At 36.1% G+C, this 18,241-nt stretch overlaps 1 protein-coding gene and 1 long non-coding RNA gene across 9 annotated transcripts in view; one reads left to right on the top strand and one right to left on the bottom strand.

Annotated features, from left to right (window-relative positions):
- The window catches only part of MYOM1 (myomesin 1), a 161,579-nt gene that overhangs the window by 97,739 nt on the left and 45,599 nt on the right, over positions 1-18,241 (top strand). For 7 of the 8 annotated variants that reach the window (XM_032309700.1, XM_032309701.1, XM_032309702.1 and 4 more), the window contains 5 exons: positions 2,747-2,930; positions 3,380-3,554; positions 5,936-6,057; positions 9,428-9,624; positions 16,310-16,436. In XM_032309700.1, coding sequence (XP_032165591.1) covers positions 2,747-2,930; positions 3,380-3,554; positions 5,936-6,057; positions 9,428-9,624; positions 16,310-16,436 — 805 coding nt within the window. Of the gene's footprint in view, positions 1-2,746; positions 2,931-3,379; positions 3,555-5,935; positions 6,058-7,251; positions 7,540-9,427; positions 9,625-16,309; positions 16,437-18,241 lie in introns of all 8 variants that reach the window. The other variant, XM_032309705.1, reaches the window with a different exon arrangement.
- The window catches only part of LOC116571629, a 35,711-nt gene continuing 27,359 nt past the window's right edge, over positions 9,890-18,241 (bottom strand). The window contains exon 5 of the long non-coding RNA XR_004277933.1: positions 9,890-10,239. This is a non-coding gene — a long non-coding RNA (uncharacterized LOC116571629). The remainder of the gene's footprint in view (positions 10,240-18,241) is intronic.

Raw genomic sequence — 18,241 nt, 5'->3', positions numbered from 1 at the left:
AGAGCCTGCTTCCCCCCTCCTCTCTCTGCCTGCCTCTCTGCCTACTTGTGATCTCTCTCTGTCAAATAAATAAATAAAATCTTTAAAAAAAAAAAAGAGTCTGATTTTACCAAAATAATATTTAAAGTCTTATTGGTATTAATTTATATATTTTCTAGATGTTAGCCTCAAATTAAATATAACTTGAGTAGCATTCCTGATTTAAATTTTTTTTCCTGTATTTTTTTAAATAGAGGACAAGACTAGAGTGGAAAATGTTTGTTTCCTGGTGTGCTTAATACATACCCTTCACTGAATCTTTCTGAAATGCTCCACAGGAAAAGAGTTCTGAATAAGCTCTGTGACAATAATTACCATCCTTCCTACAGTAATGACATAGTAACAACCTACCACTGAGGCATTTTCTTTAGATGAGTCAACTTTAGCTGCCGTTGAACATTTCCTCTGGTCATATAAACTCTAATTTCTCCAGGAAAATCTATAACTTCCCTAGACCTAAATGTATGTGAGGCTGTGATTAAAAAGTGTTAAAAGTGTTATTCCACCAGTGAACCTATTAGTCTGGAACGGAGGGAACACTTATGAGTGCAGTGTGAGTAGACAGGTCTCTCTAGGCACTGCTGACATATACAAAAGGCCTAGGATGTTGACATATTGGGGAAGCAGAACATGCCCAGAGACTAGGGCACATTTACAGAAGAATTATCCAAACGTCAAACCATCCTACTCAGCTGAGTCTCAGGTTATTTCTGATAAAAAGCAGCTTCTAACATGTTGACCTTTCTAAAGCGCAACGTTTCACATGCTCTTGTCCTGCAGCTCGTTTTCCTCCCCAGAATGTGGATGCCCATGGGAATGTGCTTCTTCAGTAACCCCCAAGCTTGCACCTCTTTATAGAACTTGTTTCCAGAAATTGCATGCACATATAGTACAAACTTGCCTTGTGTGGCTGCACCTTATGCCCAGTTCTACCATGTTTGTGAGCCCTGGAATGGTTGGCATTTAATAGAGGGCATTGATGGGGCATACAGTTTGCTCAGGGTCACACAGTTAGAGACATAGCTAGGATTTGAACCTGGGCAGTCTGGCTCAGTTTTCATATACTGTATCCAACTAGTACACATTGTTGCCTTTCAATCTTCCCAAGCCTGCCTTCTCTGGAAAACTGGGATACTCACTCAGTGCTACCCCCACAAATTCAGAGCATAGTTGAGAGGATTAAAAAGTTACAATGCCATAAAGCTCTTAGCATAGTGAAAAGACAGCTATTATTTTTATAATGAAAGTATAAATGACTGATAATTGTTATATGTTCCCCAGGGGAGAATGTGTCAAAATGAGTCAAAGCCCTAAACTAAAGGATTAAAGGTCTGGGAGAATTTCATCCCTCAGTTAGCAGCAGATTGACTGTTTAGGGGGAATTTATCCTTTCTACCCTCCCACCAATAATGACATAATCGTGGAAGATTCTACAAAGGACTTTCGAGGTTACCTTGTCACATTTGCTTATTTTATGAATGATGAAACTGAGACCAAAGAATACTCACGTGACTTTTCCAAGGTCACATATCTTGTTATTAACAAAGCTAAGACTGCAATGAATGCCTCCGGTTCCTTTGCACGATACCACATTGCCTCCATTTCAAGTCAATGAAAGTTATGCCAAGCAATATATCAGTATTCTTATAGTCCCAACAGTGTATCATCTTTTCAGTTGGTCACTGTATCATGAGGGTTGGATTTCTAGAAAAGTCTCTTGAAAATGTTTAAAAGTTCTGAAGCAAAATCACTTCTGCTAACCTTGGGGCAAAATTGAGGGTTCAAATAGGCAGGATAAAGGATTACTGAAGACCAGTGGTAGTTTTCTCACTATATTCTCTACCAAAGAACAAATCAATACCACATCCTTTTAAGGATTTCAGAGTCACCCTAGATTATTTTAGTTCCAAGAAAAGAATTGCTTTAAATTTAGTTTTTCCCATTATTTATTCTAAAATATAGGGAAGGGAAAAAAGAAACTCTAATTCAAAACAATTCATTCATTCAGAAAAAAAAAAAATTGTTGATTATCTGGTATGTGCCAGATACAATTCTAGGCTCTGGGGTATAACAGGGAACAAGACAACTCCCTGAACTCATTTCATTGAGGAGATGACAAATAAATAACTTAATTTCAAATACAGATAACTGATTTTGAAAAAAAGAAAGCAGAGTAAGGGATAGAGAATGATGAGAAAGGAACAAAGAACTCTTTTAGATTCTTTGATAGACTAGGCAGGGAGTGATCAAGAAGGCTTTTTTGAGGAAGTGGTATTTGAGTACAGACCAGAATGAGATTATGAGTCATTAAATAACACTCAATTAAAATGAAACAGTTTATAACAATGAAGATTTAAGGATTTTGTATAGCATAATAAATCTATTTACCTCACAAAGAATTAGAAAAGTATCTGATCCCAAACTGTCTTCAAAATAAAGTCTTTTATAAGTAGATCGATGATCTTAGTTAACAAGTCAGTGAAGTATTAAAGTAGCATATTTATCAAATAATCCAAAGACATATTTGATTTAGAGAATCCTCTGGACTACAATGCTTCATTCCTAATTTCCTCCATATCGCTTCTCCAGTTCCACTCATAACAGGTAAGTAGTTTGTTGACTGATAAATAAGACTGCCAGATGCCTGGCTCAGAGTTCCCATCTATTCTTGCTGTGCTGTGAATGGGTCTCTCTGTTGGGTCTGCAGTGTGAAGCAGGAACAGAAAACTGGCAGCGGGTGAACACAGAGCTCCCTGTGAAGTCGCCTCGCTTTGCTCTGTTCGACCTGGCTGAAGGGAAATCCTACCGTTTCCGTGTCCGCTGTTCTAACTCAGCAGGAGTTGGTGAGCCCTCAGAGGCAACGGAAGTGACGGTGGTAGGGGACAAACTTGGTGAGTAGAGAGTTTGGTTGAACAAAACTGATTTGAATTCAATTCAAGAAAAAAAAAATCCCAAAAGCAAGAATCTCATTAGAATGTACCCATCCAGAAATAGAAGTTGTGGCATTCTTCTTTCACATTATAAATTTAACTGATGACTATACCTGACTGATACATTTTAAAAGTTATTATTATGAGCTATGAAATTATGAAAAGTAAACTTCTCCAGGAGTTTCAACAATATTGCTAATGTATTTTTTTTCTGGAGTATTTTCATTATGCCCCCAAAATAACATTAATTTTTTAAATTTTCTGCTTTAACAAATATAAAATAAAACAACTGTATGTTTGATATGATTACTTATATAAAATTTATATATGTATGTGTGTGTGTTCATATGTGATAAGATCAAATTTTTTGAAACCACCTGAGTTTGATCATTATTTTCCTCCTTTGTCAGATATCCCCAAGCCCCCAGGCAAAATCATCCCAAGCAGAAATACAGACACATCAGTGGTAGTTTCGTGGGAGGAATCCAAAGATGCTAAAGAGTTGGTCGGCTACTACATAGAGTCAAGCATTGTTGGCTCGGGCAAGTGGGAGCCTTGCAACAACAACCCTGTGAAGGGCCCACGGTAACCGCAATGTTGGGGTAGAGGGGTGCTGTGGGGAGCCTTCTGACTCTAGAGCAGGGAGGCTATGAAGAGGAAATGTACAGCAAATGAATCATTGAACATTACATCTAAAAGTAATGATGTACTATACGTTGGTTAACTGAACATAATAAAAAATAAAAATAAGAAATTAATTTTTAATTTAAAATAAAATTATGATCCCCCCCTGAAAAAAAGAGAGAAAATGCAGCCATGGACCCATAGAGCAGCACAAATATCCAATAGAGGGAGTTTGTTTTTTTTTTAAACATTATACTTTAGAGGCACCTGGGTGGCTCAGTCATTAAGCATTTGCCTTCAGCTCAGGTCATGATCCCAGCATCCTGGGATCTGCAGGAGGCCTGTTTCTCCCTCTCCTTCTCCACTGGCTTGTGTTCCTTCCCTGTCTCGCTGTCTCTCTCTCTCTGTCAAATAAATAAATATAATCTTAAAAATAAACATAATCTTAAATAAATATAATCTTAAATCTATATTTAAAAATATAATCTTAAAATAAAAAAATAAAACATTATACTTTAAATACCCAAATGAATTTAAAATTGAACATAATCTACTGCCATATATTTGGGGAAAAAAAGCCTACTTATGATCTTGAACACTTAGAAACACTAATGCCAGCTATGATGAATTCATTTTATGGTATTTTTCTGATTCTTTTTCTTCATACCATTTGTCCTTTTTACCCCTCTGTTCTGGTCTTTAGTATTTGGTGTGATACTAAATTTCAAGGATCTAGTAGACTCTAGCTGACATAAAGTACCCAGGCATTTTATTTATTTAATTATTTTTTTAAGAGAAGGGTGTGGTATAGGTGCAGGGGGAGAGGGAGACAGAGAATCGTAAGCAGGGTTCAGTCTCAAAAACCCTGAGATCATGACCTGAGCTGGAATCAGGAGTTGGATGCATAACCTATTGAGCCACCTAGGCTCCCTTCCCCTAAGCATTTTAAGTGAACAGGAAAGAACTATCAGCATTTTACAAATTCTGAACATGGTTAAACTCCGTGCTAAGGACACAGTAACACCAACAGAGGGGCATTCAGAATACTTTGCAACTTCTTTATATATCTGTTTCTAATCTGAAGAGAGTTATTTTTTTCTTGCTTTCAAATATTTTATCAATCAGCTTTGCAGGTTGATGATGAATTCTGACCTGCAACCAAACTCTGAGACTCCTTTGATTTACAACTAATCTGAGAGGAGAATTCGACCCCCAAAGTTGCCAAACAGGATTGTTATTTTCTGGCATGACCACATCAAACTCCAAGGACCCCCATAGGATGAGTTGTTTCTTTTGTAGAACAGGAGAATAGAGGCAAATCAATGAATGGGAGAAAGCAAGAGATTCATTTAGCCCATTTGTTCATTTCACTTTTACTGTGCATTCCCAGCCTTTTCCTGGGACCATATAGAAATATTTATAGAGGGTTAGGCAGGGTCTGCCTTTCCACAAACAGATAAGAACTTCTCAAGGACAGACACCATTTTTTATTCATCTTTGTGTCCACAATACCTAGCTCAGTGTCTGGAACACTGAAGTGCTCAATAAATATTTGCTGAACTGAGCTGACCTGAAGGATTGGCCTAATTTATGACTGCCTTCATTAAATAGTCCAACATTACTAATGGTGATAGAGTCATTAGCAGACCTGTTATTTCCTCTGGTTATAGTCTTCAGGATGGATTAAAATGTTAGAGTGATTCATGAAATAGCTACTTATAGCCATAATAGCTATTAAGGAGTAAGGTTGTTTTATGTGTAAAACTGCCCATGAATTCACACCTCATTACAGGATCCTTATATCTAAATGGTAATCTATATTTCATCTTATTTTCAGATTCTAGTGTAATTTCTCAAGTAATTATACCTCCCTGGCATGCAGGGAAGCAGGGACTACTAGGCCTCTATAACAAGGAGCAGCCAATGTCTTACAGTCACAAGTATATACCTGAAATAGCCTTTAATAATATTAGTACCACCTATTGTTTACTAAATGCCTCTTATATGCCAGGCCCTGAAATAGGCACTTTAAATACCTTTTCTGGCCTATCTTACACAAAAATTATTATGGAGGCATTATTATATCCATTTTACTGATGCACACACCAAAGGCTCAGAAAAGTTAAAGTACTTATTCAGGAAAAAGCCAGGACTCTGCATTGTTTGATGGAGGGAGTTTAGAAAATTGCCCTAATTAGCTTCCTTCTTGTCTAATGCACGAACGTTACCTGATCTCTGTCCCTCTGCTTCCTCCTTTTAGAAAACGAATGGTTTTTATAAAGCCAGATCATTCAGTTAAGCTAAAACCATCTTGTCTAATTTCCCCCCTCCTTTCCTTTTAGATTTACTTGCCATGGATTGGCGACTGGTCAGAGTTATATCTTCCGGGTTAGAGCAGTGAATGCAGCTGGACTTAGCGAATATTCACAGGATTCAGAAGCGATTGAAGTTAAAGCTGCTATTGGTAAGTTCCTTATGCATAACTTGGTAGATAAAAATGGATTTTTTAATAAGTTATAAAGGAAGATACCATCCTCTCCGGTAATTGTCTAAAGCTTCTAGTACTGCTTGATGATTCCATCCCCAGGTGATCATTTTCTGATTCCAGGCGACAGCTAACCTTCTGTAGCCGTCATTTTACAGATCTTCACCACTTATCCAGATTCTGTGTGCACCCATAGCCTTGTCATCTTCACAAGTCCGAGTTTCCTTAGATATTTCCCACTGTGTGAAACTCCATTCTAACTTCGTTCTCATGCTGGGAATGTGGAGGGCCATCCGGTTCCTTGAAGCGGTATATCACCCATAACACGGATCATTTTGTACCTAAAAGCCATTTCACCTGCGACAAAGCCTGGCTTGTTTTCACTAACTACACATTAACATGCTCTTTATAAACTCCTCTAAATTTTGTGCAAGACACATGTGGTTGCTTAATCATATGCTACATCTCTGCTCACAAAGTAACCCGCAGAATAAAACTGGTAATAAAGTAATTGTATGCATGTACATAATGTGCCTCCCAATCTTCGATAAAGTAGGGAAGGGACCCAGGTAGTTCAGAGCACCAAAAACGAAGTCTGTGATAGAGTAACCCATATTTGAAGGGAAAGTTATTTCATACCAGTTATCTTCAGTTAGCATGCTGTATTACTTTTTAATAGTCTCTATAATATGAATAATAGTGAACTTTTTGTTTTTTTGAGGTTGGGAGGTACAGGCCATTAATTATCCAATAATGTACATAATTCTAACTGTTATAAAATCAGGATCTTTAATGTAAGTCTTGTGTACTTTATGATCTTTTCCTCCCCTCAGTCTGTTGAATAATAAGCCTTAATTTCTTTCAAAAAACGTCAGAGGTTTGCTTTTTTTTCTTAAATATACTTGGGTTCTGCAGATCAAAATGGTTCCTGTTCTGTTCAAGGTTTTCTGTTTTCATTTCTTCTTTTCCCAGAATATGGAGAAGTTGAGCTGTTTCCTTGGTGTAAATTATGAGAAACGTATCCATATTTCTTGCCAGCCTGAGTGATTTCTGTTAAACTAAGATTACTTTTGTTCTGCATATGGTCCTGTTTTTCCCTTTGTTCTGTTAAGTAAGAGCAATTTGTACTGTGTCTGGGCTTAAAGTGTTTCTGTTGTTATCTGGCGATTGTAGGGGGAGGAGTGTCTCCAGATGTGTGGCCTGAACTGAATGATACACCTGGTGGACTAACAGACTCCAGGGGAGGCATGCATGGAGCCTCCCAGCCAACCTTTAAGAAAGATGCTTTGCTTGGTAGCAAACTTAACAAACCTTCACTACCCAGTAGTGCTCACAACTTGGGCCAAACAGAAGTGAGTAAAGTAAGTGAAACAGTTCAGGAAGAGCTTACCCCATCACCACAGAAGGCAGATATTAAGGGGAAAAGTAAGTCTGACCCTCTGAAAAAGAAGAAGGACATAGGTGAGAGTCGAAAAACTACAACTGTTCCATCTGTCTCCATCAGTGTCCTCACCTCATTGTCTAGATCACATTCTTCCATCTGTGTTTACTTTCATCTATGTTTATTCTTCATTCGACATGTTTTCAGCTATCCATTTGCAATACTTGTGTCTAATGAATTGTAAAAGTAATTTTATATGAGTTTGGCTTTTGTATTTACTTCACTGTGCTTAATGACAATAGAGTATTTAAAGTATTTTGGTTATAGAGTCCTTTTTGGTTTCCCTGGCAGACACAACTCTGGCCTTATTTTGCTAAGAAAAGCAGAACTGAGAGCTGGAAGAATTTGACAATCACAGGCCATATAGGGTCCTTTGAAATATTCATGTTTAGTACAGGTATAGGAAAAATATTTTACAAAGAAATCCCATTTCTTCAGGATCATAGTTATTAACTTCTGTTGTTCATCTTCAGGTTTTCAAGTTATCCTTCATATTTAACTCAAATAAATATGAGTAACAGTATCTCTTTGAGGAGCCATGAAGAGTTTAACAGGGTATCATAATCACATAAAGCTAAATTCTGTGCTGTATGAATCACATTCCCAGAACTGATTTATTTAAGACTATTTAGCAGCAAGCTCAGAATTTTCTTATTAGGATATTTGGTACTTGTGGCTTTTATATTTTAGATGACAGTGTTTTCTTAACAAATAAAAATGAAATGATAAGCATATACTGATACTCCACCCCAACTTCTGTCACTTCCATTTTTTTAAAACTTTATTGTCCCCTCAGCTCAAGATGAGATATTCATTTGAGAGTTGACGTTTAATATTGCTCTGTAATAGGAAGAGTGAGAGTGAGAGAGAGGGAGAAAAAGTTTTTTTTCTTTTTTAATATAAAGAATGAAGGAGGTTTGTGAGGGGGAAAGAGAAACAAATGTATTTCATTTTTAAAATCTTTATTCTTCTAAGACTCTTTTGAATAAAAATAGTGCTTTTTTCCCCTGTAATCCAAATAAATATTCAGAAAATTCTATGATGTTATTGCATATCTAGATGGGTTTCTTTCCACCATCTGACCCTCTCTTTCTTTATCAAAAACTATAATTTAGTAGTTGGGTAAAAAGTTGATCAGAAACCACATAAATGAAGAGAGACTTTTAAAACATCCTCCAAATGTTTTTCTGGTTAAGAACTAATAAACACAGTGACAGCTATATAGTATTTTGTACTACATGAATAATAGTCCAACATCAGGTTAAAAATAACTCAGCAAAAGGTATTATATACTAAAAGAAAAATATCATATGGCAGATTGTGCCCGTTTTTTGTTTTTTATTTTAAAGATGGCATTTAGCTGAGCTCCAAATAAGATTTTTTTCTGTGTGTAGATAGAACTTGTTTAGTCATAAAGTCTCACAAGGGTATGTATGCCTGAATGGTGAAATGCTAATCATTTGGAAATAATATGGAAATTCTCCGTAAGTACATTGAGACAGAAATTGATATACATATTTCATTTTCTTCAAGGAGCAAATAAAAACAAAACCACGTAAAGAAATGAAATATATATCTGGGGAAAAATATTTCTTCTTATGGGGAACAGAACCATTTTTCAGAATATTGCACCATTTTACTTTTAGTATTTCAAAAATTATTCTTCTGTGGAAGTAGGGGGGCAGTTCCTTTTTGTCTTTGGAATAATAATTACAGTACACTTTTCAATGTTTTTTTTTTTTTTCCTCATACACCAAACTGGGTGCCAAGTTACGGATCTGTCTCACATTTTAGTTTTATACTGCACGACCCTAGTGCCCTCCCATGTGGCACAAATGAAACAAGCTTAATGTGCTTAAAATCATAAATGCATTTCTGTCTACTCATTTGCTACTCATATTGCAACAGCTGCACCCTCTCCACCTTGTGACATCACTTGTCTTGAAAGTTTTCGTGACTCGATGGTTCTTGGATGGAAGCAACCAGATAAGACTGGAGGGGCTGAGATTACTGGCTATTACGTGAACTATCGTGAGGTAATTGATGGAGTACCAGGAAGATGGAGAGAAGCCAACATCAAAGCTGTCAGTGATGAGGCATATAAGGTAAATGACCTTCTGTAGTGTGGTGTCATATATATGATGACATGTTCACTTGCACACACATGCACACCCACACCCACACTCAGCGCCTTGTAAATGATTCATGTCATTTCTCCAGTGTCCATTGTCTACGTGACTTTTGTCGGAAATATACCAAGGTAAATAGAAGTAATCTGACTGATCAGGAAGGATTGGTATTTTCTGATTCACACATATAAACATAATAACTTCCTAGAATATTTACTATAAAATGTTTACTTGTGGTAAAAGTAAAAGTTTATTTCAAAACTTACAAAATTTCTCTAATCAATATGCTGCTAGCATCAAGGGTTCCAGGATCCAAATGACTGCATTTTTAACTTTCAGTGTTCAAATCATAAAGAATAATGGCATGAGTCTGACGCCCAGCCTCAGCTCACCACTTGTGAGGTATCCCCCACCATAGTGTCATCACGAAGGAGTAGTCCACATGTGTCTACCCACAATTTCTTTTCTTCACTGCTTTGTCCATCTCAGAGTACTTGAAGGGTCTCACTGTTGCCATAACTACGGCTCCCCTCTTTGGAGTGTTGTCAGCTAGAGGAAAGTCACCTCCCTTTATACTTCCAGAACCCCATCCTGTGAGGACAAGAGCAGGGTAAGGCTGGGTGAATGAAGCTTTCCCAAACTCAATGCCATAGTTCCTAAATTTAATGCTTAAAATTTATGAAATATCACAAACATACTGAACACATAAAAAATAAAACAAGAATACATAAAACAAAATTGTATTTTTATTCCATGTTGGTGTGTAGCTATGACTTCATTATTGTATGATATTCTGTTGTATGAGGGTCTCATAATACACTTTTCCATTCAGTTATTGATTGATGTTTGGGCATTTTCACATTGATAGCTATACCAAACAGTGTACCTATGAACATTTCTGTACATGTCTGCTGGCACATATATGCACTAGTTTCTCTAGGTTATTACCTAGAAGTAGAATTGCTGGGCCAGAGAATCTGTTTATCTTCAATTTTAGTAGATCGGAGTATGAGAACTCCCAATTGTTGCACATCCCTTTAACACTTGGTATCACACATTTTCAGTTTTGACAATCTGAGTGTCAAATGAGTCTGAATATCTTTTGCTATATATACATACTCCATTTTGAAATCTCCATTTATAACATGCCTGTACAAAGTTTTTGCCCATTTTTCTAAAAGATTTTCTTACTGACTTGTGAAGTTCTTTATATATTCTGAGCTTAAAACCCTTGGTAGCTGTGGAAGTTGTGTCTATCTTTCTTGCTCATTGGATAGTATTTTCTTCTCTTTATGGTAACAACACTAATTTTAATACCAAACTCATGATTCCCAGACTTAATGACATTTGCCGTGCCACTAGTGATTGCTCTGCTCCGCCCCCCCCCTCTTTTTTTTAAAGAGATGCCTTTACCATCCAAAGTCGTGGGGATATTGTACTAGATTTTCTTCTATAAGCTCTGGTTTGCCACTCACATTAAAGTCATTACTTTACCTATAAATTTTGTGTGTGATGTAAAGGTCAACATTCATTTTCCCCCTGTAGGAACACCCAGTTGTCCCATCTGTTGAAAAGTTTGTCCTTTTTCTGCTATTGGGCTAGGCTATCTGTATCATGTATTAAGTTTCTTTGAGGTACTTGTCTGCTTCTGTGTTTTCTGTTTTGTTCCACTGCTCTGTTTGTCTACCACTGGACCAATACCACATTAATTTAATCATTACCATTTCATAGCACATTTGATAACTGGTAGATCAAGTTATCTCAGTTTATTTTTTTTATTCCAAGGCTATTTTTATCCCTTTGTATTTTGATATAAATTGTATAATTAGATTACCATGTTCTACCAAAAAATAAGACAAGCAAGAGCAAACACAATAAAAAAAATTATACTAAAACATTTGAGAATTCTGATTGGGATTGCATTGAATCCATAAATAAATTGAGCAGTAAATAACATCTTTAAAATATTAAATATTCTAATATATGAACATGATATTTCTGTCCATTTATTTTGGTCTTTAAAGTTTCTCAATAAAGCTTTATAATTCTCTATAGAAGTTTTGCACATCATTTATTATTTTTTGTAGGTATTACATATTTTCAGTGTTTAAATAGTGTGGTTTTTTTTTTTAAGATTTTATTTATTTGGCAGACAGAGATCACAAGTAGGCAGAGAGAGGGGGGAAGCAGGCTCCCCACTGAGCAGAGAGCCCGATGTGGAGCTCAATCCCAGGATCCTAAGATTATGACCAAGCCCAAGGCAGAGACTTAACCCACTGAGCCACCCAGGTGCCCCTAAATAGTATGTTTTTATATCATTTTGTTATTGCTGGGATAGAGAAATATACATCATTTTTATATAGGTTTTTGCTAAATTTTCTTATTGTTTCTATAAGTTACCTATGAGCTCTTTTTGATTCTGTGTAAATCATCATATCATCTATAAAAGACAGTTTACTTCTTCATTTCCAAATTTTATATTTTTTGCTTCATTTCCTTAACTTTCTGCTTAAAATCTTTGATAAAATATTGATAGATGTGGTGGTCCTGGTCATTCTTGATTTGATTTTTATCTTAAAGGAAAGCATTTCTCCATTTTACCATTAAGTATTATATTTCCTATCAGTGTTTGATAGACAGCTGAAGTAAGTTTCCTTCTGTTCCTAGTTAAGAAATAGTTAAAATAAAAAAAGAATTAGTTAAAATGATGAAATATTTTTTTCTGAATCTATTGAGATGGTTATATGATTTTTTCCCTTTAGTTTTAATGTGGTATATTCCAGTAACTATCTAATGTTGAAATAACCTTGCCTTCCAGCCATAAATCTAAGCTAGACATTATGTATACTCTGTCTATATATTACTGGATTTTTTTTTTTGTTTATTGTTGTTTAGTATTTTTGCTTCTATGTTTATGAATGAAATTACCCTGAGACTAGAGTTAATTTGGTATAAATACCTGACAAGGACAGTACTGGAAAGGAAAATTGCAGGGTAATCTTACTTTATTGAGATATAATTAACATATCATAAAATTCACCCAATTAAAATGTTGCTTTATATATTTTGAAGGGGTGTTATTAGATGCATACAAAGTGACTTTCTATATTACTAACAATATATTTCCCTTCAATCTATATTATCTGTTATTAATATAAATTTATCAATTTTCTTTTGGTTGGTGTTTGCATGGTATATAATTTTTTTCCTTTGACTTTCTATCTATCTTTAACTTTATGCTTTATATATGTTTCTTGTTTCTTTTTAAATTTTTTTTTTAAGATTTTATTTATTTATTTGACAGAGATCACAAGTAGGCAGAGAGGCAGGCAGAGAGAGAGGGGGAAGCAGGCTCCCTGCTGAGCAGAGAGCCCGATGCGGGGCTCGATCCCAGGACCCTGAGATCATGACCCGAGCTGAAGGCAGAAGCCCAACCCACTAAGCCACCGAGGCACCCCTATATGTTTCTTAAAATAATATAGAGTTGGATATTTTTCTACCTGAGAGTCTTTGTCATTTAACTAGAGCATTTAATGTTATTATTACTTTTTTTGAAAAACCAATCATCTTTATTTTGTACTTTCTATTTGTCCTGCCTGTTCTGATTCAGTTTCTATCCTAACCTGACTACTTTGGAATAGTTATTTTTTTTCCTTCAGCCATCCCCTTTTCCCTCTACACTACCTTGAAAGGTATAGACTCTGGGTTTCTGTGTTTGTTTTTGGTGGTTACTGCAGAAATTACAGTGAGCAAATTAGCAGTCTGAATTTATTCTACTGTTTTACTCTTGTCTGAGAAAAATAGGGCCTCAGAATACCTAAGCCATTTATTCTATTCCCATTGTATGTTTCTGTATGTGTGCTTTTAAGTCAATTTTTAATTCAAAAGTATTGTTGTTATTGTTTTCTAGTCAGTAATTATTTAGATTTGTCTAGATTACATTAGTTTCTCTCCCCTCTCCTCTTGAAACTCTAACATGTATTTGACATTTTCATTCTGTCTTCCACGTCTTTTAATCACTCTGCTCTCTTTCATCCTTGTATCTTTTTGAACTGTGATCTGTGTAATTTCTTATAACTTTCCATTAGTTTACAAATTTGCTCTTCTTTTGCATCTGATTTCCTGTTAAACACATCCACTATTTTTCTCTGATTGTATTTTTCCCTTTTTAAGGTTACATTTTATAAAGTATTTTATAGTTTGCTATCTCCTGCAGATATTTTATTTTATTTATTTTTTTAGATTCCAAGTTTTTATTTAAATTCTACTTAGTTAACATATACCATAATATTAGTTTCAGGATTAGTCCTACAGATATTTTAAGTTTGTATTTTATATTTAAAACATAGTAAGCATAGGTTTTTTCTAATCTCTGATGATTCTATTATCTAATATCTTTGCAGGTCTGTATCTGTTATCATTAGTTTTGTAGCTTGGCTCATGATGTCTTATTTCCTATGTTTGGTTATCCTTGATTGTGGGCTGCTCATTGTCATTAAAATATTTTCATGAATAATTTGAGCTTTAGGATGAAGGCATCTTTCTCTGTAGAGGATTTGTATTTGCTTCTGAAAGGTGCCTGGGGATACCACCTGTTCAGTTTTTTTTTTTTTTTTTAAATACAAGGCTTTAATTTTTTGGACAATCAAGCAATATGAATTTGCACTGTATAAAGGCAGGTTATTTCTAACTCAACTTTACTCCCAAAGAGTAAAGACCTTTTAGGGTTCCATCTTAACTGTAGAGGGCTCTCTTTTATTATCCCCTTTTTAAGGTTGGCTCTAGGCTTTGATTTCTGTGTTCTTCTGCTTGATAAACAAAACGAAAGGTCAAATTTTTCTTTATTGGCCACTATCCCCAAGGTAAAATCCACTTTTTTTTTTTTTTGGTTCTGTATTTCCCTTTATTCTGTCCCGATAATTCTGTAACATTGTGACACTAATTTGATGCTTTTGAAAAGATTTTTAAAAGATATTTTTAATCTAGTATTTTGAATTTTTTAGCAAGACAATCTCTATAGCCTAGTTCACCATTGCCAGAAATAGAAGTCCCATGCTACAATATTTCACCTAAGCCTAGAATGACCAACTTTTCCCATTTGCCTAGGACTCTCCTAGTTTCAACACTGAAACTGCCTATATCATTAAACTAGGACCCAGGAAAACTAGAATGTTTAGTCATACTAATGGAGGCCCAAAACAGACTTGGTACCTGAATAAAGTACTTTTAGATCCAAGTTATCTACATGATGGTTTCTTCTTATTTAAAAAGATCTTCCCTTCTTAAAAGGAATGTGTGTGCATGTATGTATGAATCAAAAATAGAGTTTGTATTATTCTGTTACCATAACATGTAGCCGTTATATTCACCTTATACCCTAAATAACTGGCATCACAAGACCTCTTGCAGATGAACTTATGACTTCATGATCAAATCAGGTGTAGACTAGATCATAGATACATACTTGTTTTGTCTTGTTTTAAGTCATACAGTAGGTAAGCTTTGTTAACTCAGCTGGTTACATCAATGCCTCCATTTATTGAGCATTTTTTAAAAGCATTTTTTAAAAAGATTTTATTTACTTATTTGAGAGAGAGAGAGAGAGTGTGCACACATGAGCGGGGAGGGGCAGAGGGAGAAGGACAAGCAGACTCCCCTGAGCACAGAGCCTGGAACAGGGCTTGATCCCAGGACCCTGAAATCAAGAGTTGGGCAGTTAAGTGACTGAGCCACCTAGGCACCCCCAATTATTAAGCATTTTTAAGCTCAAAGGATTGTGTATAGTCCATAGATTTTTTTCACACTAATATAGTCCATCATTTCTATTTTGCAAATGTTTTCACATTCATTATTTTATCACATATATTTACCATAACTGAATTTCTTCTGAGGGATATAGAAAGCATTAAGTCACTCAGTAAGGAGCAAAAAATGACAAGATTTTGAATATTTTGATTCCTAGCTTAGAATTTTTGTAATTTTCATCTATATAAGCCTTAATTTTCTGTTAATTTATTATATTACAGTGTCCATGAGTCAGGAGTGTAGACTTGGCTTAGATGGATTTTCTGCATGAGGTCTCACAAAGATGTCAGCTGGGCTCATTCTCCTCTGGAGCTGGGTTCCTCCTCCAAGCTGATATACTTATTGGCAGAATTCAGTTCTTTCAGCTGTAAGTCTGGGGCCCTCTGCTTCTAGAGGCTGCCCTTCTCCAACTGTGTGTGGCTAGGCCATTCACAACCTGGCATTTGCTTCTTCAAGGCCATCAAGACAGTGCTCTCATTGTTAAAGTCCCAGACCCCATTTTGAGAGTTTTCATCTGATTAAATCAGGCCTACCCAGGATAATCTCCCTTTTGATAAACTCAAAAATCCTCTGATTAGGGACTTTAATTACATCTGTAATATCCCCTCTCCTTTTCCATATGATGGAACTACAATCACAGGACTGATATTCCAATACCTTTGCTATATTCTCTTGGTTGGAAGCAGGTCACAGGCTTCACCCACACTGAAGGGGAGTAGATTACAAAAGGGTATGACTCATTGGGGGTCACTTCAGGGTGTATCCAACACAGTGGGTAAGTAAAAAAAAATGTTGAACAACTTAAATAAATGAACCTGAATCAACATCCACTCTCTGAGATATTGTCATATTGCAGATTAGCAACTTGAAGGAAAACATGGTGTATCAGTTCCAAGTGGCAGCCATGAACATCGCCGGATTGGGAGAGCCCTCAGCAGTAAGTGCATGCTTCAAATGTGAAGAGTGGACCATTGCTGTTCCAGGTAAACCATGAAAACCATTGGAGTTTCTTCCAAAAGAACCTCCAACTTGGAAGTAAATTTAAGTACCTTATAGATAGTTCTAAGAGAAAAGCATTCTCTTGGCCCCTTATGTTTACCTGAGGTATTTTTATAATCCTACTAAATAAAAATACCAATATAAATAATAAATATAAATACCAACATAAAATGACTATAATTTCTTGTGCTTGTATTCCCAGTAAATCATAGTTATACCTCTGCTTGGAATAAGACTAACCCGAAGCACAAAATCCAAGTTCCACATGATCATTTAAAAGGAATTCTGAGTTTTGTCTGTGCTTCTTAAAGACCATCAAAGGGCATCTAATTCGTATCCACAACAAAATGTCTCAAAAACTTCTTCCTGTACTCCCTAATTCTTATGTATTCTCATGCCATTTATCAACCTCCCCCAAATATCTCTCTCCAAGCTCAGCCAATGTGGCTCCTCTTCCTTGTTGTCTCTCTCCTCCCTTGCTGCAAGCTCTTTGTTATATTATGAAGGTGTACTTCACATCCCTGCCCAGGACTTAAGTACTGGACTTGCTCCACCTATTTCCCTCACTTACTTCTCCAGTCCTTCTGCTCTCTCTGCACTTTTGTCTCAACTCTGCATCACAATAAAGTTCCTCAACCTGGCTGGAAATATTCTCCTTTGGAGGTTGCCACAGTGAATGGCTGACTGAACAGGGAAGAAAACGGGGAGAATGGTAGAAACACTTACCTGTGCTTTTAAAAACATATACAGCAACAACACTGAACAAATTAAAAAATTGAATGCCAAGAAATTTACTAAGCCTCTTAAGTTTCAAACAACAACATTAAAGTCTTTGGTGGGTGATTTTATTTTGCTTCCAGTGGTACCAATTTCACAGACCCAATGAGTGCCGCAGGATGACTTGATTCTCTCACTTGGATTTAATATTCAACATACACAAGGCCATACTGGAGTATACTGGGTAGATCCAGCCCTGTCTCTGATGCCACCCCCTTCCTCTACTTGAAACCCTAGTGCCCTTGAAGAACCATCATTTTTGCCTTTGCTTAGAGAGCTTCTGTTCACATCACTTCTCCGTCAAGTGTGAATTAAAAGATTACAAGAGAAACCCAAGAGCAGTTCAAGCACTCACTCAGCTTCAGTAAATATATGAGGCAAATATGCTGCCTTTCCATGTACCTTCTTTAAGCCAGTTGGTATTTCTTAAGCTCTTTCTCTCACCTACACAAAAGTGGATCTGTTTTTAAATTCTTGCAATTCCTGAATCAAGTTAAAATATGAGTAACTAGAAACTAAGAAATTCTGAGCAGACCTGTGGAAGATGTTTCAACTGAAAGAGATTTAGTTAGCAAAAGAGATTGCAGGATGAGTGCTACCTGTTTGGATGCCTCACAGGATTCTGAGGATGGCACAAGAAAATGATTTAAAAGTCCTTTGTAAAACAGAACATGACGTGTTATTATAAGGCATTGATGTTATTATTTAAATATATTACCATGTTATTTAAACCTCTTACCTTGTTGGAAGGCAGGGATGACACACTAAGCCAAGGGACAGGGCCCCATAAATATTGAGCTATCAATTTGCAAAATGCCAAAGCATAGCATGATAGAGGCTGTGTTTGTAGCTGGCTTTTAGGGCACTGTGAGTTAGTTCAGGGGATTTTGATTGGTTGGTTAGAAATCAGTTTCTTTTTTTAAAAAAAAAAGGTCAGGAAAAAAGAAAATTAAATATATCACCTACATAGCAGCTCGTGGTCATGGAAGGATGTGGGGGGTCGCTTATAGTT

The sequence above is a fragment of the Mustela erminea genome, chromosome 13, assembly GCF_009829155.1.
Source record: "Mustela erminea isolate mMusErm1 chromosome 13, mMusErm1.Pri, whole genome shotgun sequence".
NCBI lineage: Eukaryota > Metazoa > Chordata > Mammalia > Carnivora > Mustelidae > Mustela > Mustela erminea.
This window is presented reverse-complemented; position numbering and strand designations above follow the sequence as displayed.